The sequence below is a fragment of the Monodelphis domestica genome, chromosome 3 (genome assembly GCF_027887165.1).
Source record: "Monodelphis domestica isolate mMonDom1 chromosome 3, mMonDom1.pri, whole genome shotgun sequence".
In the NCBI taxonomy this organism is placed as follows: domain Eukaryota; kingdom Metazoa; phylum Chordata; class Mammalia; order Didelphimorphia; family Didelphidae; genus Monodelphis; species Monodelphis domestica.
Window position 1 is genome coordinate 112,136,356 of NC_077229.1, and position 22,702 is coordinate 112,159,057.

Consider the following 22,702-nt stretch of genomic DNA (forward strand, 5'->3'; position numbering starts at 1 on the left):
TCACTTCCCAACTACCTAAGCTTCAGTGAGGCCTTATATTTCTTTTGATTAAAAAGTAAAATAAATTCCTGATATCCAAAATCTATAAAGAATAGGTTCACACAAGATTCCCCCACTTTTACTATAAGGAAAGGACAATCTACTTTCTAAATTCTTCTTTTGGGTCAGCCATTATCAGTATACAGATTTCTGAGGAGGGGGAGGTTTATTGTTGTTCTTTCTGTTTATGTTGTTGCCAGAGTATATATATGTTTTACAGGTTATTCTAGCTTCTTTTTGTGTCAGTTCATGAGTTTTTCAGAAAAAAAATTTTTTTTTATTTAATTGAGATTGTAATGAGCTTTATCAAAGTCACAGGATAACCTTTCATAAATAAAAACTATAAAATTATACATGTATCTGGATAGTACTTCATAAACCATAAACATATGGTTTGAAAGAAATTATGATGATCAAATAATTTTATAGTAATAAAGTAAAAATTTAGTTATTTTAGAGATATTCAATATATGTGATAAAGCCAAACTTGGAATATAAGTGACTATACTGCTCAGATGAATATATAGATTTATTACAATACAAGAATACCAATAGGTTACTTCATAGTTATATAAAATTATACAGTTTACGTACAAGAACAAAAGGTCAGTGTTATCTGTGGAAATAATGGGAGAAAAATGGAAAAAGGGAAATTTCCTTACTATTCTCTAATTATATTATAAACTAGTACAAAAAATTTATTATAAGGACCTGCTCTACTTAATCTCTGGTTAGGAATATGCAATTTGCTATCTGACTGATAGCTAGTCTGCTTTTAGGCCCTCTCCCTGATTCATCTAAAATGAAATGGGGAAAAAAATCCAGATATCAGAATTGTGCGCATTAGTCATTTAATTACAGGAATACAGCAAATAATGTAATTTAAAAAAAACAATGAACAATGGTAGTCAAATTACTGTCTGATTGAACTGTAAAACGATCTTCCATATGGCTGTGTAGAAAGAAAAATAGGGGGATGGTAACTGCATAATTAGCATTTGGAAAAGCATGCCCAATTGATTCAATACCAGATATATCCAAAGTGGTTTGACTTTACTTAATCAAAAGCTTGAAAAGAAGCATATATAACAGACATCTGGAGATTTGAACATCTTGACAGAAGGGATAATTTTTATCCATTCTGTTCTACACAATACTTTATAGAGAACTGACTTACAAACTCTAAAGCCTTGATAATTAACACAGAATTGTTTGAGATTGCTATTGTAGGTCAAATACCAACTGCAACAAATGGAGGAAGTGTGACCTCATTGGCATTTGAAGAAACAGATGCATAATTTATTGGCTCCTTAAAATTTTGTTTCCTATAAGTGATTGTCTAAATCTATCTAATCATTAGTAGTAACGTTTCATCTACAAAATAAGAATGGAGAGAAGAGATGAAAACTTTTAGAATGTTAGTTCATTGAAGTTAGATAATATAAAATAAAAGTGTCAGACTCCTGCCAAAGTGTGGGCAGATCATATTAAAATATAATTGCAAAATGTTTAACAAAATAAATAAAAGTGTCATCCAACATAGAAAAATTAATTTGTGGTTTTCTAAAGCAATGTGTGGCCTATAAGGATTTTAGTCTGATATTACTAGTATAATGAATATCAACTCTTAGACTAGCATATGTATTCATACATTCATGCCTTTGTTCAAAAGGTATTTGTAATCATTGGGTGAAAATGGTTATAGATTTCTAAAACTAGACTAATATTAAGAAAGATCCTTTCTTATTAGATTACAATTAGCCTTTAGTCTTCATGAGGTCATCATTTGCCAATATCAGTACTGTGGTGTAATGGAAAAATCATTGGATTTGGAGTTGAAGGACCAGGGATGATATACTGCTTCTTCTGCTAACTGTTAAATTCAAATTTAGGGTTTAAGACTGATTACATTAATTATAGGTCGCCAAGGATTTCACTTATAAAAATCCTAAATGAAACACTCAAGTCAGAATGGAGTTTTATGGTAATTTAATTACAACAGGAAAAAGATATTATTAGAGGGAGAGCGAGAAAGGGAGAGAAGGAAAAAGGTTAACTCAACCACTCTGGCTCAGGCTGAGCGAAGCGGGAGTTTAAGGCCTTGGAGAGCCAAGGCAGAGAAGGGAGTCTGTCCTTATCACTCACGTGACCGATCTAAAGGAAAGCTGTCTGCGGGCCTCCTCCCAGCTCCAGCTCCAGGATCGAACTGGCATCTAGCCTCTCCTCAGGAAGTGACGAGAACTCCAGAGGCTGTTTTCTACCTCACTTCCTATGTCTCACATGTGCCAATGGTAGCTCAAGGTTGGCTTAGGACAGCCCAAGGGGGCAGTTAGATGTTTCTGATTTGTCATTAGCTAGCACATACCCGTGTAGTGTGGGTGTGCACATTCTTGAATGCTAGACCAAGCAAGATGGATGAAATTTTAAAATCACAATACTGACTAGGAGCAAGTCAGTTTACCTTTTTCAGTCTCAGTGTCTTTGCTTATAATAGAGATGATGATAACATTAACAATAACAGCTAGCATGTATGTAGCACTTAAAAGGTTGCAGAATTCTTAGTAATATTTTCTCATTTGATCTTCACAACAACCTTGGAAGGTAGGTGCTTTTATCCTTATTTTTCAGTCAAGGAAACTGAGGCATACAAAGGATAAGGGAGTTGCTCAGAATCACCCAGCTAATAACTGTCTGAGGCCAGATTTGTTTGAGTTTCCTTAACTACCAGCTCTAGTGCACTGTTTAGTGAATATTATATATTCACTGCACTATTTAGACCATTTACTTCCCCAAGGTCTTGTGGGGAAATTTTAAAGAATGACAAAGGGTTGTAAACACTAAAGAACTCAGTCAGTCTTGAGCAATGCCTTTAGAGTTGGAGAGCTTGAATTCCTATTCTATCTCTGATGTTTTGGGAGGTTTGGGCTGGATTGCCTCAAAGGGCTTTTCAAGGTATTAGTCTGATCTTATAGACCTCCTCATTTTACAAAGAAACAAATGAATAGAATCAAGGTGGCTTAAATGTAAAGTTAAAAGACATGTATAGAGGCTGGAACTGTGTATGATTCTTTTGGTTGTAAAGAACTCCAGGGTGAATAAAATTCTCCCTATCTACTCATAAAGGTCAACACCTCAATGGACATTATTTCCTCTCATTGTCTGTAATAGAGTTGAACTTGCTAACCCTCTGTTCTTCACACACACAACACCTTATTCCTCCTTTTCCCCCCATACCAAGTAAACATGTAAATGGGAGAGGGTAGCTATTAGAAGAAAGTAGAGTTCAGGAGGTTTGCAGCAGAACAGGAAAGAGAAGATGAAGGCCTGATCTATTAAATGGGATAGATATAAGAGATAATGTGACTATTGAATTAGTAAATCCAGCAAGCTGACTGGATAATAAACATCAAGGGGACAAACATAATGGGGCTGGTTGTTAGGAGTTGAGATGAGAGTGGGGCAAAATCCTGGATGACACCAAACTTGAAGATAAGTGACTGGCAGGATGATGATGTCTTCCATAGGAGTAAGGAAGGTTGAAGTTCTAAATAGACTGCTAATAAAAAGCTGGTCTTGAATTTGAACTCAGGTCTCTTGACACCAATGTTCTGTGCTCTTCGTATAACATTAACTATAAAGTTGCTGGAATATCTGAACATGATAGTGAAACTTTTTACTAAGATAATTTTGTATGTTTATCCAAGAAATTTCTCAGGACTCAGTTTTGTAAAATTTGTGTTTATTGTTCTTGCCTTTCTTTGTTTCCAGGCATACTTTCATAGTAAGTAATATATACTAACATATTAATTTATGATATTCACACCCATTTCAGTCAACATGTTTTTTTAAATTAAATTAATAGAAATCTTTTCCTCCCTCCTCTAAAGGGGAAAAGGGGGAAGAAAATCAAGACCCTTGTAACAAATATTTATAGTCAAACCAAAGTAATTACCACATTTACCACACCCAAAATTACATTTCAATACCATTTCTTAAGGAAGTTGATAGGATGTTCATCATAGAGATCCTCTGGATTCATAGTTGATTATTACTTTCAAAGTTTTTTTTTAACCTTACAATATTATAATTGTCCTATTACATTATCCTATTACTGTCCAAAATTTCCTGTTATTGTTGAGAACCTCACCATCTTCTCAGTACCTCAGACTTGTACCCTAAAGTATTACTCTCAGTTCATCACTTTTGCTTTACTCCCCAGATCCAGTCTGTTCCCAAGGCCTGTCAGTTTACCTTTGAAGCATCTCTCAAATATGCCCTCTTATGTCCTCTGACATTGCTGCTACCATTGGGCAGATCTTCATTACCTCTGGCCTGGACTAATGATATAGCCTGCTAGTGGATCTATCTTCCTTAACTTTCCTCCTACTCTAATCTATTGCCTATTCAGCCAATAAAATGTTTTTCTTAAAGAACAGGTCCAACAGTGTCACCTCCAGCAGCAAATACAAAATCTTGTGTTTGATTTTCAGAAGTCTTCATTACCTAGCCCTCCCTTACCTCTCCATTCTTCTTACTCCATGCCATATATTCTTTACTCTAGAGACACTGATCTTCTGACTGTTCCATAAAAAAGACAATTCCTGTCTTAGTTCTGGACATTTTCTCTGACTGTACCCCAATCGATGAAATGTTCTCTTTTCTCATCTCCTATTGGCTTTTAGATTTCTTTAAGTCCCAATTAAAATCCTGTCTTCTACAAGAATATTTTTCTTACCCTCTTATAATTATTCTAATGCCTTTCACATGTTTACTTGTTTTCTTCCCATTAGAATATGAGTTTCTTAAGGACAAGCACTGCCCTTTGTCAATTTCTGTGGGCTCTGCATTTAGCAGCATGCCTGGCATATGGTAGGCATTTAATAAGTATGTATAAAGCTGCTCACTTCACTTTTCATTAGTTCCTACTGGTTTTCCCAAGTTTTTCTGAAACTAGCCCTTTCATCCTCCTTTTTTTATAACAAAAGTATTCCATTTCAATCACATACCATCTTTTGCTCAGCCATTTGCAGTCCCTTATTTTCCATTTCTTGTCCATGACCAAAAGAATCGCTGTGAATACTTTGTACATACGGGTCCTTTTACGTTTTCCTTGATTGCTTTGGAGTATAGGTCTAATAGTGGTAGTGCTGAGTTAAAGAGTATACACAGTCTAATGCCTTTACTTCAAATTACCATCCAGAATAACTATACCTGTTCATAGCTCCACCAGTAAGCCTTACCACCTCAAGATAAATGGAATTCATGTTGAGATTAATTTGAATTTGAACACATTTGAATTTGCACAAATCAATTATGGAGAATAAATGACAATAAAATAATTTCTGGGTTGTGTTTGTATGACCATTTTGCTTTTTAAATTAAATTAAAATTTTAAATTGACTTGCTAATTTTTTTTGTCATAACATTAAAGTCATCTTAATTAGTTCTATTTCAGAAAACAGTGTGGTGTTACGGGTTTGAGGTCTAGCTTTACCTCTTAATACTTGTGTAATCCTAGACAATCCATCTTGACTCTCAATTCCTTACCTCTTTGGTGGGGATAACAGTTCTTTCTGTGCCTAACTCATGAAGTTATCATGGAGATGAAATGAAGTGGTTTATATCAGGGAGCAAACTTTAGAACTATAAAATGTTATATAAATAGGCTCTTTGTCATAGACATTAGCATTGTGAGGCAGTGAATTACCATCCCTTCTTTATGGAAGAAAGAGCATGCTATAGTAGAAGTAGCAGAAAACTTTGAATCAAAGGGCCTGCGTCCAATCCCAGCCCTGTCTTTTATTAATTGTGTGACTTTGGTCAAATCAGTTAGCCTTTCTAAGCCTCAGTTTCATAGTCTATATCATGAAGGAACTTGAGTGGATGTTTTCTGACGTCTACATAGCTGGTGTTCAATGATTATGGCTTTTAATGCATGGAAATCAGTTATTAAGCAAAACTATATAGTCAGTGAATCAATAAACATTTATTAAACACCTACTATGTGCCAGGTATGCTAAGTGCTAAGGATATAAAAAGAACCAAAAGACAGTTCCTGTCTTCAAGAAGTTTGCAATCTATGGGTGAAGACAACAGGCAAAGAAATATACAAAGCCACCTATATATACGATGAATAGGAAATAATCAAGAGAGAGAAGAAACTAATTAAGGTTTGGGATGGTTTCTTGTTGAAGGTGGGGTTTTAGTTGGAACTTAAAGAAAAATGCCCAGAATTGAGGGATAGAGTATCTTGTTCATGAAACAACCAGGGAGCCAATATCACTGGATTAAAGAGTACACAGCAATTGAGAAGTCAAGAGTGAGCAAATTGGAAAGGGGGGTGGGGTGCTAGATTATGAAGGGCTTTGAATGCCAAACTTCATTTTGTATTTGATCCTGGAAGCAATAGGAGACCACTGACATTTATTAGGTAGGGAGGTAATGTGGTTGAACTTGTATTTTTTTTTTTAATTCACTTTGGTAGCAAATGGAAGGTTGCTTGGAAAGGAGAAAAGACTTGAGGCATGGAGACTAGTGAGGAGGCAACTGCAATAGTCCAAATGTGGGCCTGTACTAGAGAGGTGGCAATGTCAGAGGAGTGAAGGGGAAATATGCAAGAGATGTTGCAGAGGGGAAATAGGCCTTGGCAACAGATTTAATTTAGGGGTGAACAATAATGTGGAGTCCAGGATGACACTAAAGTGTCTAGTCTGAGAGACCAGCAGGATGATGTTGCCCTTGACCATAATAGAAAAAAGGAGGAGGGGGAGGGAGTTTGTGGGGAAAGCTAATGAGTTCTGTTATGGAAGTATTAAGTTTAAGATATTTACTGAACATCTAGTTTGAGGTGTCTGAAAGGCAGTTAGAAATTCAAGATTTGAGGTCAGAGAATTTTGGGGCAGGATAGGTAGATTTGAGAATCATAAGCATAGAGATGGTAATTAAATCCATAGGAGGTGATGAGATGCCAAACGAAGTAGTAAAGAGGTAGAAATGGTTCCAGGACAGAACAATGGGATACCTATGGCTAGAAAGCATGATATGGAAGAGGCAAAAGAGATAAAGAGGGAATGGTTAGATTGGTAGGAGGCGAACCAAGAGAGAATGGTGTCCCTAAAACTTGGAGAGAAAAGGGAATCAAAAAGGAAAGAGTGATCAACAGTGTCAAAGGATGCAGAGAGGTAAAGCAGAAGGAGAATTGATTAAAGATCATTTGATTTAGAAACTTTATCGCTAGTATCTCTTGAGAGAGAAGTTTCTGTGGAATGAAAAGGTTTGAAGCTGACTTGTAAGGAGTTAAGAAGAAAGAGAGCAGAGAAAGTGGAGACATGCATTGTAGCTACCTGTTTTGAAGAGTTTAGCTACAGAGGACAAAGAGAGAGTTCATAGCAGATGGCCTCAATTTTTTCAGTAGAATATGAGGCAAGGTTCTCAGCTGAGATAGTTGGGGAAGAGGGAGCCATGGTAAGTCTGAGTTGGGATGAAAAGGTTTGGAAGAGCCACTGTGGAAAGTGAGATAATGATTTGATAAGAGAGCTATTAGTAGAATTGCCTAGCAACAGTGAGGACCCACTTGACATTACATAACATAATTATATGGTAGACCCAGTTAGAACAGTCATGATTTTCCTCACTTTTCCAATATTAGTGATCAATAAATTTCTGTAAGTTGACATCAATTGGAATAATTTTTGTAAATAAATAACTTTTTCCCAGAAAGTTTCTGAATTGATCACCCTTTTTCGTGGTGCTAGATAGTTATCTACTCTCAGTATCATTTTTAAAATCCTTTGTTTTAAAAAGAATTATTTCTTTATATGACACATGCTTGCTTCATATGTTCTAGGTGAAAAACGACTATATGTTAGAAATAGCTGATCAAGTGGACCAGGAAATTGCTTTGAAGTTGGGTTGCCTTGAAATACGGTGAGCTTGATAAACTGTACTTATTTGTATGGATATTTATCTTTTGAAGGAAGATGATTTCTTTCAAATATGTCTAGATTAATTTTGAGAGTTTTTCTTCTTTACTATTTGTCAAGGATTTTTTTTTGAGGGGGAAAGGATTCTTCTGGACCTGTGATTTATTTGGTGTAGGAAACTTCTGGGCAGAAATTCTTTTTACCATTGCAGTTCAGTAATCATTATACACTTTATAATCTTAGAAAATTACCTGGAGTATTAAATAGTTAAATGACTTGCCCATGGTCACACAGTTAGCTTATGTTACAAGAGGGCCTTCAACCCAGTTTTTCTTGACTCCTAGGGCATTCTTTACGCTTTGCTGTACTATGTGTCATCACAATATGTTCATAAAACACTAATTTGAAATAGAAGGAATAATTTGATGAACAGATTATTGAATGCATTTAATCAGTCAATAAACACTTACCATATATTGGGCATTGTGTTTTATACTGGAGATGCAAAAAACTGCAAAAAAAAATACCTTCCCTCAAGGAGATCACATTCTAAAGGGAAAGAAAAAGTGCAAAAATTGTAGGCACAAGATATTTCTGTCTGTGTCTATATATATTCATATATATGTACATATATATATATTAAACTAAATGTCATCTCAGAGGGAAGGTTTTATGGGGTAGTTAGGGTGAGTTGAGAGAAAAAGGGGGAAGATGAAGAAAAGCCTTCTGCAAAAGGTAGAATTCTGGGATCTTAAAGGAAGACAGGTGGCAAAGGTGAGGAACAATAGTGTCATTGGATCACAGAGTTCATAGAGAAGTATAAGAAGACTGAAAAGTTGTATGTTGGTGGGGAGGCAGGTTATGAAAGACTTTGGACACCAACAAAGGATTTTGTATTTGATCCTGGAGGTGATAGGCAGCCCCTGGCATTTATTGAATAGGTGGGGAGCAGAGGGACAATATAATCAGAACTCTTAATTGGAAGATCATCTTGAAAGTTGAATAGAGCAATTATGGCAAACCTATTGCATGGGTGCCAAAGATGGCATACAAAGTGATCTCTGTGGGCATATGTGGGTCACTCCCCCTCCACCCCCTGTCCCCAGTCCATTACTAGAAAATCAGAGGGACTCGTGGAGCTTCCCCTTCCCCTTCCCTTCTCCATTGTGCCTGATAACAGTTTTTCACATCACCCACTCCTCTGCCCAGCAGCCCAATGGGAGCACTTTCTCTTTTGTGTGGTGTAAGGGGGAAGGCGGATCACACTCAGCCCTTGGTGGGGGAGAGAAGCATGGCAAACAGTCAGGGAAGGAGGGGTCAGAACTCCATCTCTAAAAGGTTTGCCATCACTGAAATAGAGGATGGAAGGGAATGGGAAGAAACTTGTGGCAGGAATACCAAACAGCAGGCTATTATATATTTCACTCGTCTAGTCCTGAGGTATTGAGGGCCCACACCTCAAATGTGGCAGTGTCAAAGGAGAGGTGGGCATATACATATATATAAGAGACATTATGAAGGTAAATTTCATAGACCTTAGCAAGAGATTAGATATATGAGGTGAGAGTGAAGAGATCAAGATGATATTTAATTTGCAAGCCTGAGTGATAAGGGGGAAGGATAGTGGCATTCTTGACAGAGCAAAGGTAGTATCGGGATGGTGAAGTGACTTTGTAAAAACAGAGAAGTAAATGAATTTGAGAGACATGAAGGTAGACACTATAAACCTTGAGGGGAAAGATTGCATATATGATATGAGTATTAATGAGGAGTTAAGGATGATACAGAGATTGCCTTCTTCCTCTGATTCTCTTCTTTTTTCTATAAAGCTTAACTTTTTTCTCTTAACTTGAATGTCTAGGATGATAGTGATGTCATTCACAGGAAGAGGGAAAGTTGGGAGATGTCTGCTAGGACACAAGTGGAACTGAGGAGATGTGCATTAACACCCACACTTCCACAACACCTATTGGAACTACTAAAGTAAGAAAAGTTGTGGTGCAGACCTGGGATAGTTTGGGCTAACTTTGTTCAGATAGATGAGTTTGAGACTCAGCTGTTATCCCTTTATTCCAAAAGATTATAAAAGCAATCTTTAGGACTGGCAAACAGTCCATGAGACCCAGGAAACCATCTTGATGACTATTTTTAATCTTTTTGGCTACAGTTTTTATTTGTTATTATGTTTCTGAACTGATTTTTAACTTCCTTGAGAACTGCTTATATGTGGAAGTATTGAAATATGATTTGGAAGATTATTTTAATTTGGCTTCTGAACAATCCATTGGACCACAGGTAGACTAGCTTCCTTGTTTGGGTCTAAGATAATGAGTTCTCTTTTACATATGTTGAGTTTGAGATCCTTATGGGCATCCATTTTTGAGATGTCCATGAGGAAGTTAAGTGATGGAAGACTAGAGTTTAGGAGAGAAGTTAGGGATAGATATGCATATCTGGGAATCATCTTCTTAGATATGCTTATTGAACCCAAGGGTGCTGATTAGATCACTAACAGCACAACAATATGAATGGAAAGGATGGCCACACACACAAAAATGATGTTGGGAAATTATAAAAGAACAAATGTGGCTTGAGATATGAGAGGGCATTGTATCCACCCCTCTAAGATGGCTTGAGGTCCATACTTGTTGCATAATGCACAAATTTTGGGACTTTCATGTACTATCGATCTTGCTTTTTTTCTTTTAAAAAATACTATCCATTAGATAGGATGACTTTTGAGATAACAAGGGGAAAATACTGGGGAATATTTATATTTGTTAAAAGCTTATTTTGAAAAAATACTTTCATAAATCCACCAAATAGATATTGGATATGTACTTAAGTATAACTTTTGAAGACATAATTTCAGCTTAAGTGCCAATTTAAGTCAGTAAGCATTGAGCTCCTATTAGGTATTACTTACTGTATTAAGAGCCAACTAATAATAGCCAACATTTTTTATCAGACTTTAATATTTGCAAAGTACTTTACCAATATAATTTCACTTTTATCATGATAACAGCCTTGGGAGTATTGTGCTAATATTATCACCTCTATCTTAGAGATGGAGAAATTGAGGCAGAATTTAAGTGACTTACCCAGAGTCATAGAACTAATAAGTATCCAAAGATAGATTTGAATTTGTATTTCTGACTGTAGTTCAAAGGTTCTATACACTGCTCTACCTAACTGCTTCTTGGCATATAGTCCAACTTTTTACATAAGTATATCTTTTTGCAGCACTAACACATGGTTATATCTCATTTTCTTGAACACAGTAATATGTAGTATGGAACTCACAAGCTCCAAAAACATCCATTTGGGGGAAATGTTTACTGTTTAAGTTGTTATTGTTTTTAAATTTTGAGCCTACATTTTATTTCACCTAGTTTTCATCTGTATTTCATGAACTAATTGGAATAATGATCTCACTTTTATGGAGTATATGTAGATTTTTGCAGTAACCTTAGATACTAACTACTATCACTATCATGTGACTGCTCTCAATGCCCAAAGTAAAAGTTTCTCTCCTAGAAGAAAAAAGGATAAGAATTCATAGAATGCTTCCCACACATCTTAAGTTATTAAAGACAATAAAGTATACCTTAAAAATTCAGAAGTAGTGCTTCATTGTTTAACTTAACTGAAAGGATTTTAAGAGACAAATAGGAAAGCTGGATTGTCAGGATCATAGATTTAAAAAGAAATAGATATCATGAAGTCTTAAACTCAATCTAGATGAAGAAGCTATGCACACAAAAATGAAGTAATTTATTCAATATCACACAGGTAGTGAATGTTTGAAGGATAATTTTTAACCCAGTTTGTTTTTATTCCAATTACAACACTATCTCTTGAACCACATTGTAGCTATGTTTTTCAATTAGAGCAGCAGGTCAGAGACTGAAGAATATCACAGAAGGTGAAAGGAAGAAGGACCAATGGACATGCATAGCCATGAAATAAATTGGAGTCCTTCCCCAAGGAGGAAGGAACTGGATGTTCTTAAGAATTAATTAATGGCTTGGTTACTAAGAATTGATTAAGTGGTTCAATAGGTCTTATCAGAGGAATTTTTCTAGTAAGGATCTGAGTAAGAAAAGAGGAATAATGGTAGCTGGGTAATCAGTCAGTATGCATTTATTGGCCTTTCTGAGTAGACAGTAGACAGAATGAAGGTCAGTAACAAATAACAAGGGCAAAAAGATAAGATGGCCTCTATTTTTTTAAAATATATTTTATTTGATCATTTCCAAGCATTATTCGTTAAAGACATAGATCATTTTCTTTTCCTCCCCCCCACCCCCCATAGCCGACGCATAAGTCCACTGGGCATTAGATGTTTTCTTGATTTGAACCCATTACTTTGTTGATAGTATTTGCATTAGAGTGTTCATTTAGAGTCTATCCTCTGTCATGTCCCCTCAACCTCAGTATTCAGGCAGTTGCTTTTTCTCGGTGTTTCCACTCCCATAGTTTATCCTTTGCTTATGAATGGTGTTTTTTTCTCCTGGATCCCTGCAAGTTGTTCAGGGACATTACACCGCCACTAATGGAGAAGTCCATTACGTTCGATTATACCACAGTGTATTAGTCTCTGTGTACAATGTTCTCCTGGTTCTGCTCCTCTCGCTCTGCATCACTTCCTGGAGGTTGTTCCAGTCTCCATGGAACTCCTCCACTTTATTATTCCTTTTAGCACAATAGTATTCCATCACCAACATATACCACAGTTTGTTCAGCCATTCCCCAATTGATGGGCATCCCCTCGTTTTCCAGTTTTGGGCCACCACAAAGAGCGCAGCTATGAATATTTTTGTACAAGTCTTTGTGTCCATTATCTCTTTGGGGTACAGACCCAGCAGTGCTATGGCTGGGTCAAAGGGTAGATATTCTTTTGTCGCCCTTTGGGCATAGTTCCAAATTGGATGGCCTCTATTTTGGTAGAGCTTTAAATCCTAAACAGAGGAGTTTATGTATGATCCAGTGAGTAATAGGACATCACTGCTAGGTATTGGGGTAGACTTTTGTCAATATGATAACTACAAAGAGGTCTTCTGTCTTTCTAGGTCATGTATAGATTTCAAAGTTAATGACAACTGTACATTTCTGGTCATTCATATGAACACATACTTTTAGAAAGAACCTAGAAAATATCCCCATAGATGAATGAGTAGCTTTTAAGCACTGTATCATGTACTAGTTAAAATAAATAGAAAATTAAGACCTCTGCTTTCAGGGAGCTCCTTCAGCAAGCCAGATGGAAAAGCTCCATTGATTTGTAGGCTGCAGATTCCACACATTTTCTTTAGTGTCATTTCCATTAATAAGACCATATCACTTTCTAATGTTCAGACATTTAAATGGTGCCAAGGATATTGGCATTAAGGACTTTCTTTCTTGGGTCTTCAGTAGCTATGGTTGCTGAGAAAACAGGGTGTGATACCTTTGGGGTAGTTACCAGACCATATCTCAACAAAGGTTAACTGCCTACATGAATGTTTTAGTAGTGGGCTAGAATCAGGATAGGTGGTCTAGGCTGAGCCTCCTATTCTCACAGCCTGCCTGCTTATTGATATTAGTAGATGGTGTTGGTGGTGACAGGGATGTCATCTCTCCATAGGAGCTATTTCCTGAATGATGACTGTGTTGACTGATATGGAAGCAATGCTGGTGATATGTTGATCTCCTGATGATGGAGATCATTTGGTGAAGCGCAGTGGAGACAACAGGTTATGTTGTCATTAGAGAATATTCAAGACTACTTGGATAAGAAAGAGGATATAAATGAATTTCTGAAACATCATCAATCTAACATGAAGCATGAAACTTGACAACTGCTATAGTTCTCTTAGTCAAAAGCACAGAAACTAATATCTTGCTAGCTTTATGTGATTTTATTATTTAAGAGGGAAGGGAAACTGACCAGGAAAATTATTCTTCTGGGTATGATTCTCACTGAGTAGGAGAAACTGGTTGAGCTCAAATGATGGGGACCTTGTGAAGAAATGACAGCTGTCTTGGAGTTTGTTATAAAGAAAATATAAAAAAAGAGAAAGATTAAGAACCTTGCTATGTGGAACTCTCAGTTTTGGCAAAGCAGAAAGCGGAGAAAGGAAAAATAAGTAGGGTCTTATATACTAAAATTCTTCAGAAGAAGTAATTTTAGGAAGAATGATGAACTCTCAAGCATCAAACTCTGAAGATACAAAGGGAAATATTTCTGATGAGAAAAAAAATTGAATTTTCTAAAGATTCCTACATTAATGTATGGGAAATTCACCAATCACCTTAGTTTTTTAAGGTTACATGTACAAAGAAAAGTCTCAGAGAATGCATTCAAGAGTATGACACAGTCCTATAAAAAGTGACAGGAGTGCTAAAGTTCAAAAGGCTGGTGATTAATTCTTATATTCTTTTATTCTGTGAGGCTGACAAGGAAAGCTAAAATTGCAAATGTTTTTCTTTTTGTTTGTCTGCTTTAACTATATTTGTGGAAAAGAGGCTTAAAGAAAAAATAAAATTGCTGCTTGGGATAAATGAAGCAATAACTGATAACAAAGAGAAGGCAGAAATGCTCAGTTTTTCTTCTGCTTATTTTCCCTGCTAAGGGGAATGAAATGGAAAGTAAAAGACACATGGCCAGTGAATAGGAAGCTTGTTATCTGTGGTGAGGAAAGAGATAATAAGAGGGTTTTGGAGTTGCCATTGATAAGTTATAGTCACGTGGCATAGATGAACCGAATTCTCAGATACTGAATAAACTATGATTGCTTAGTTTTATGTTTTCATTATTTGAAAGAGTATGAAGTACAGAAGTACCACAGAAATGAAAGCAAGGAAATGGCATCTAAATTTAAAACAAAATACAGAATAGTCCAGAAAGTAGCCAACTAGAAGCCAATGAGTTTAACTTGATTTCTGGCAAAAGTCTAGAACATATTAGACCAAAGAAGGCATGATTATATTATAGCCAAAATGCCTCATGTTAAGGTCTTAATAAATTATTTTTTGAACAGTGCTTATGAACTGGTAGTTGCAATTTTCCTTTAAGCAATGCAGATGAGTCAGTAGTACTAGATTTGAAACTGGACTATCTTTTTCCCCTTTCTGTAAACCCAATGTTAACACTATTTGGCACATAGTGGTATGTTTAATAAATGTTTATTGATTGAATGACCAAACTAAAATAATAGTTTCTAATCATTCCAAGTAAACTTGAAAAGAGTTCTCTAGTGAATTTCTTCAGGAATCTGTGCTGTTCAATATATTTATCCATGCTTTAGATAAATGTATAAATAGCATGTTTACCAAATTATGACACAGATCTGGAAGGGTTGAAAAAAGATCTTGCTTTAACAAAATATTTAAAAAATTGAATAAGATGAAAATGAACAATATAAATGTAATCACTTATATTTGGGTTCAAAAAATAAACTCATTATAACATGAATAATATGATATCAATTTAATGAAAAAATTGGAGTTTGGGAGATATTAAGAACACAGTATCAGTTAATAGTGTATTAATAGCAGCCAAGAACTCTAATGTGGCCTCATGTTGAATTGAATATAATGGCCAGAAAAAAGACAGTTATAGTTCCATAGTTCTGTCTTCTGCTCAGACGGCATCTCTCTCTCTCTCTTTTTTTTTTTAGCCCTTCCATTTTAGAATCAATACTTTATATTGATTCCAAGGCAGAAGAGCAATAAGGGCTAGGCAATGGGGGTTAAGTGATTGCCCAGGGTCACATAGCTCGGAAGTGTCTGAGGCCAGATTTGAACCTAGGACCTCCTGTCTCCAGGTCTGGCTCTCAATTTACTGAGGCACCCAGCTTCCCCCTCAGACTGCTATATATAGCTTTGATGTCTTCTCCAAAAATTCTCTGTTCATATCTTTTGAACATTTTATCAATTGGGGAATGGCTTGTATTCGTATACACCTAAGACCTCTGAGCAACTGTAAATTTTTCACCCAACATAATGCTTTTCTTCAAATCTTGACAACTGTAAAGGATAAAAGTATGGCTGAGACTGAATGTATAATTAATTTACGTCGCCAAGGATTTTATTTATAAAAATCCTAATGAAAAACTCAAATAATAAAATAACCAAGTCAACTGCCAAATTTTATGGTGATTTAATTGATATGGTAGAGAAAATTAAGAAGAAAGGAGAAGAAAAGGGTGAAGGATTCTCCCCCCGCCTGGCTGGTCCCGGGCAGGAAGATTAGAAGATCTAGAAAGTAAGGGTTTGGAGTGTGAAGGAGGAAGGAATCAACCTGAATTCCAAAAAAGGGGCTCAGCTGAGATGCCTGAACCTGAATCAGGTCAAGGACAAAACTCACCTCCAAAACCCAGACAGTAACTGCCACCACTCCCAAGATGTCAGAATGCCTATCACGCTGCCAGCCAGAGTTGCCTCTCCAGGGAAAGAGCAAGAGGCAGGAAGTAACGTGCCTTATATGGACATTTGTACATCACTTTTTTGCATCTCATCTGTACCAGTGAGTACTTAGCTTGACTTAGGACAGGCCCGAGGTCTGTCCTTTTTTTGCACATGTCTGTTGAAGGCCATCTCCTCAGAAAATTAAATCTTGAGTTTGATGAGAGAGAGAGAGAGAGAGAGAGAGAGAGAGAGAGAGAGAGAGAGAGAGAGAGAGAGAGAGAGAGAGAGAGAGAGAGAGAGAAGAGAGAGAGAGAGAGAGAGAGAGAGAGAGAACACAAACCCAGTGACAAAAGCCAATTAGGGAGCAGTCCCCTTTGGCATAAGAGGGTACATTCAAAATAAATGTTCAATCAACCTTCAGTTCAAAGAACCACACCCCAAGAATTTAGGAGTTAGCAAGCTTTTATTTCTACAAAATCTTTAATGTAATCATTATTATCCTTTTACATCTCTCAATGCTTACTATGTCTTGTTTATTTATAAATTCTTCTCTAATACACAAATGTGATAGCTAGGACATGCCCTATTCTAATTTTTTGTTATATCAACTTTTATGTCTATGTTACATCATCATTTTGATCTTATAAATGGTGTAAGATATTGGTCTATAACTAGTTTCTGTCAGATTGCTTCCACTTTTCTCAACAGTTTTTACCAAATAGTGATTTCTTATCTGAAAAACTTAGATCTTTACTTTTGTCAAACACAAGTTTACTATAATCCTTTTCTTCTATTTCTTGTAGGTCTATTCTGTTCCACTGATCTACTTTCCTACTTCTTAACAATTACTACCAGATGGTTTTGATAATTACTCCTTTATAATACAGCTTAAAATCTAGTACTGCTAGACCTCCTTTCTTTACATTTTTAATTAATTCCTTTGATATTCTTTCACTTTTGTTCTTCCTAATGAATTTTGTTGTCTTTTTTCTAGTTCATCAAAATAATTTTGTGATTTTATTGGGATGGAATTGAATAAATAGATTAGTGTAGGACTGTTCTCTTAATTGTAAAACTGAATGCCCTTTTAATTACTTCTGCCATACTTTACACTGTTAATGACCTTTTCCCAGATACTCTTTCCTCTCTAGTTTTTGTTCAAACCAGGTTCTCTCTTGGTTCACTGCTCTTTTTCGGTCTACTCTGCTGGATCTTCATCTGTCTTTTGCCCCCTAACTATGAATCTCCCAATAGAGTTGTTCTAGATTCCCTCTATAGTATCTTGGTGATTTTACTGGTTTCTATGAGTTTAATTAATTATTCACAGTTGTATCCAGCCATATTCTTTTCTCCTGATTTATTTTTATATTTCTAATTGCTTCATGGACAGCTTGAACTAGATGTTCCATAGGCAACCTAAACTCTACATGTTCAAAACAGAATTTTCTATCTTCCCCCAGTGTAATAGTTAAAATTTAGGAATTTTGAGGCAGGTAGAAATTAGTTTCTCTCTGCAAGGAGTATCATATTTTAGAGGTTTATTAAAGGTTAAGGATTAAAGAAAATACAGAATAAGGAAAACACATGCGTAGGCCAGAGGCCTAGACAAGATAACCTCACATCATGAAAGAGACGAGACTGCTCCAAAAAGGAAGTCCAAAAGACTCCTCAGTAGGCGAACTCCTTTAAATAATCATTTGTGTTCTCGCCCAGGCGAGAATTCAGTGTGATTACAAAGCACTCTGGGGAAGTGGAGCAAAGGATTCTGGGGATTGGAGTCCTGGATTCGAGTCTATTTTTACACCAGAAACCCCACCACATGTCCTCTTTATTCCCAAACTTCCCTTATCATTGTCAAGGGCACCATCATCCTACTGTCACTCCTCGCAAGCCAGCAAATTTGATGTCACCCTCAAATTCTCATTCTTATTAACTTAATACATCAAATCCATTGCCAAGTTCTATCATTTCTCCTACCCTGTCTCTTACAATCCACTCCCAATTCCTAGTTTAGGGCTTTTCCCTGGACTACTGCAATAACCTCTTAATTATTCTTTTTGCCGCATTTTAATCTATCTTTTACCCAACTACCAACTCAATTTTTAGAAGTTCTGTTTGTGTCACATGTCCTTATTTAGTGAGCTCCATTGGCTTCATATTGCCTCCAGAATTAAACATAAAGTCCCCTTTTTGGCATTTAAAACTCTTTGTGGGGGCAGCTAGGTGGCTCAGTGGATTGAGAGCCAGACCCATGCTATGGGGTAGTCCAGCCTCCCACAGGGCATGGGGTCTTGGAAGTGGGATGGGGTCCATGGAATGATGGATGGAACACAGCTTTCTATTCAACCCACAGCATAGGTTTCACAGGATAAACTGCTCCCCTTTTGACTGAAGCTTAGTTTTATTTTATACCCTCATGATCACACATCTACTTGGCACACAATTTCATTCTCAAAATACATATTTCCATAGAACCTAACAACAGGCGCAAAGCCTAAGGAGATAGTCAACAAAACATTGTTGCTAAGTGCAGGTTCAGAGGCTAGAATCACCATGACCCAGATATAGGTTGGGGAATTCAGAGCACAGATTTGCCAGGAGTTTTTATGCCTAGAAAAGAGGATCCTATCTAAGTGGGTATATAAGAATCCTTAGGTTTAATTTTGTAAGTGGGATCTCCTGGTAATATCTGGGGGGACAGAGTGGGACATCTATATTAACCCTGCAAGCATGTTGCTCTCATCTATTTTTCCTGGGGCTAAGTTAGAATAATCATAGCAATTCTAATAATAAGGGGATGTTAATAAGGAAACTCACTTAAGGGGGTTTCAGTGGATGTTTCCATCCTTCCTGGGGGCTACTTTGCAGTCCCTAGTTTCCACATGTGACCTTGTCAAACAGCGTGGCCTTTGATGGCTCCTGGCAGGCCCAGAGATCCTGGGTTCAAATTTGGCCTCAAGACACTTCCTTAGCTGTGTGACCCTGCACAAATCACTTAACTCCCATTGCCTAGCCCTTATCACTCTTCTGCCTTAGAATAAAGGCAGAAGGGAAGGGTTAAAAAACAAAATCAAACCAAAAAAAAAACAACAACTTTGTAGCTTAACCCCTTCTTACCTTTTTTGTCTTCTTACATTTTGCTCCTTTCAATAATAAACTAATGTGCAGACATGGATTTATTAGTTGCTTACTATGTGCTAAGCTTTGGGGATACAATATAATGAAAAAAAAACAAACTCAGATTTCAAAAAGTTTATATTCTAATGGAGGAAGACAGCACTTAAAAGAGAATTGACCTATTTTGAAGCAAGAAAGTAGGGCAGTGACTAAAGTGCTGAGCTTGGAGTCAGGAAGACCTGAATTCAAATTCATTCCCAGACACTAAACATATTACCCTGGGAAAGTAGCTCAACCTCTGGTTTCCTCAATTTATTCAACTAAAAAATATGGATAATAACAGCATCTTCCTCCCAGGATTATTGTGAGGTTCAAAAGAGATAATATTTGTAGTGTTTAGCACACAATACCTGACACATAGTAGGAACTCTGTAAATGCCTCCCTACTTCTGCTGCTTGAAATTTCTTAAACAAGACTCTTCCTTCTCTATCTCCAGACTATTCTTTTGCACTGGCTATCCTCTCATGCCTGAAATTCTCTGCCCCCTTCACTTTCACCTTTTATTTTTCCTGATTTCCTTCAAGACCCAATTCAAAATAGGAGGCATTTGGAATGCCTTCATCTTTCAGATTAGCTTCCATCTACTCTGTAATAACTTCTATATAATGAGATATTTACATGTTGTCTCCCCCATTAGAAATTATGTTCACTAAAGTCAGAGAATGTTGTGTTTTTGTCTTTATTTATACAGAGCTTTGCAGGGTTCCTGTTGCATAGTAAGCACTTAATAGAATCCTTAACTGGATGATTGACTCTTGATCTCACTTATATTAACTAGCACTGTCATATAATAGTCTCTGTAATTTAGGGAAATTTATGGGCACATAAATTAATTTTTTTCCAAAGAGAAATTTCAAGATATTTCTTTATCTATACTTTAAACTAAAAGTTCAAACAGGGTATCGCCTAAAGGAGAGTAAATTGATATACTATTTAAAGGCTATTCTAGTCCATTATTTCTAATGTTTTACATTTTATGTGGGCCTGAATTAAAATTCAACAATTTGTAAGAATATCTATGTTTCTTCATATTATGAGGGTAGTTTTCAAGCAAGAGCAATTTGATTATTTTTTATTGCTGAAAAATTTCACATACTTTTTGGATCACTTGTTTTCCAATCAAGGAAATCCTTAAGTGAGTTTATTTAAGAGCAAATTATCTTTTTGAAAGCCATGGTTGCCAGTAAAACTTGAAACTCCTGTGTCACAATGTCTACACAAAAACTATGTCAAAATGACAGAAAAATCTATCTAATTTGGTGTAATGTTATATAATAAAAAATATTTTGCAAGTTGCACTTAACCCTCTTTTCTAAAGTGGCTTTAAAAGAGAACCTATGTCATCTATGCTGATCATCTATTTAATTAGAAATGCTATATCTCTTTCCAAATGGATAAGACTGTGAAAACATAAAAGGGCTCTCAGTGTTGTGCATGATCTAAACAGAGTAGGGGTAGTACCGATTAAATGGTGTTACAGCAGTCAGTCTGCTGCATATATATATATATATATATCTCCTTACCCTTTGGGAAGGGATAACTCACCTTTAAGGTAACTATAACTAACCTTGTTTCTCAGCTGTCATTGTGTTTGTTTTTACAATATTGGCTTTACTTTAAATTGTTAATTTCTGGCTTTATTCAGAACTAAAAAAACTGTTAGCGACATCCAAGAAAATACTTCAAGATAATGTATTTTGACTGCTTTATCTCCTAACCATTCTTTGTAAATCTGTCTTTCATGATTTTAGGAGATCCTACTGGGAGATGAGGGGAAATGCCCTAGAGAAGAAATCTAACTATGAAGTATTAGAGTAAGTATTTAATATTTACTCTTTTCCTAGAAGAATCAGATCAATGAATTGAGGAAGGCTTTTGTTCATACTACAGTTTTTGATCATTAAAATAGTGCTTTGATTTGAATTACAATTCAGTGTGAATTTGTGATAAAGTTGAAGGATCTTAATTAAATATATCAAAGTGTTAAAGATTCAGTAATTTTATAGTAATTTATGTGCATTTTATCTCCTGGAATCAACTAGCTAGTCCTTCAAATATAACAGCAATTTAAATACATTGAGACCTTCTGTACATAATTGATTCTATCTTGGAATATTATTTAATTATCTGTTTTACAAACTCTAAAATTTATAGGTTTGTCTATAAGTATGTTCTTCCCATCGAAAGCAAAATTCACCTGTCATATGATAGAATGAGAAAAACTTCCTGATATCCAAATTAATGTATACCTATTTATATCATTAGTATAAATTAAGTGGGTCTCATCTAAACTTAAATTTAAGATGTGAGAAGCTTTGTATTTCATCCATATGATGATGAATACTGAAAGAGACAGATGATATTCATTTTACATTGTAAAAGGTCAATTTTGTTTGTTTATATTAACTATTATGGAATACTGTGTCAATGCTAACTACCCCCATTGTTAGACATGACTGCTTAAGTCCTTGAAATATATCAAAAGTCAAACCAGAGGTTAAATAATACTTTATAGTATTAAGGTACTTAAATAGCTTTGGCTTTTATATAGAAACAGTAAGCTGGGTCAACTTTACAGCCCTAATTCTCCAAAGGTTTAGGAACTATCCTTTTTAGAGCTAGAGTTTTTTATTTTTGCAAGGGGGAAACAAAATAATAATAATTCCTTGAATCTTATGAGTTTTATGATTTTCAGATTACTTTGCCTCTTTCATTTTAGTTCAAGAGAGTGTATGATGATTTGGGTTATGTAAGGTAAAATGTGCATATTTTGAAAATGGAAAAATATTTTATATTGAATTCTTAAGTAAGTGTAATTCAGAGAATAACAGTCCAAGATGGAATAAAATCCTCTTAAATTAGTATTAAACATTCCTTAGTCAAGAACCTGAAATGAGGAATGAGCATGCTTTGGGGCATAAGTTACTCAATTTATCTTACTCCTGTAATAATATTTTAGGTCTTGAATTCTTATGTTAATATAGCCAAGAAGTTATCAATTGTAACCACTGAAATCACCACACAATTACAAGTTGAGTTCCTAAAAGAAATTAGGTTAGGGCCAGATAAAATTAGGCCAGGTATATAAGAATATAGTCAATTAAATGACTTAGTAAGTTATCATTCATTTTCTCAACAAGATTGAACTTTCATGTCATCATTATAGGTTTTG

General features: G+C 35.7%; 1 protein-coding gene across 12 annotated transcripts in view; it reads left to right on the forward strand.

The window, feature by feature from the left end:
* PTK2 (protein tyrosine kinase 2) overlaps positions 1 to 22,702 on the forward strand; it is a 426,082-nt gene that overhangs the window by 192,310 nt on the left and 211,070 nt on the right. For 11 of the 12 annotated variants that reach the window (XM_056823019.1, XM_056823011.1, XM_056823017.1 and 8 more), the window contains 2 exons: positions 7,886 to 7,965; positions 21,282 to 21,344. In XM_056823019.1, coding sequence (XP_056678997.1) covers positions 7,886 to 7,965; positions 21,282 to 21,344 — 143 coding nt within the window. The remainder of the gene's footprint in view (positions 1 to 7,885; positions 7,966 to 21,281; positions 21,345 to 22,702) is intronic. The other variant, XM_056823021.1, reaches the window with a different exon arrangement.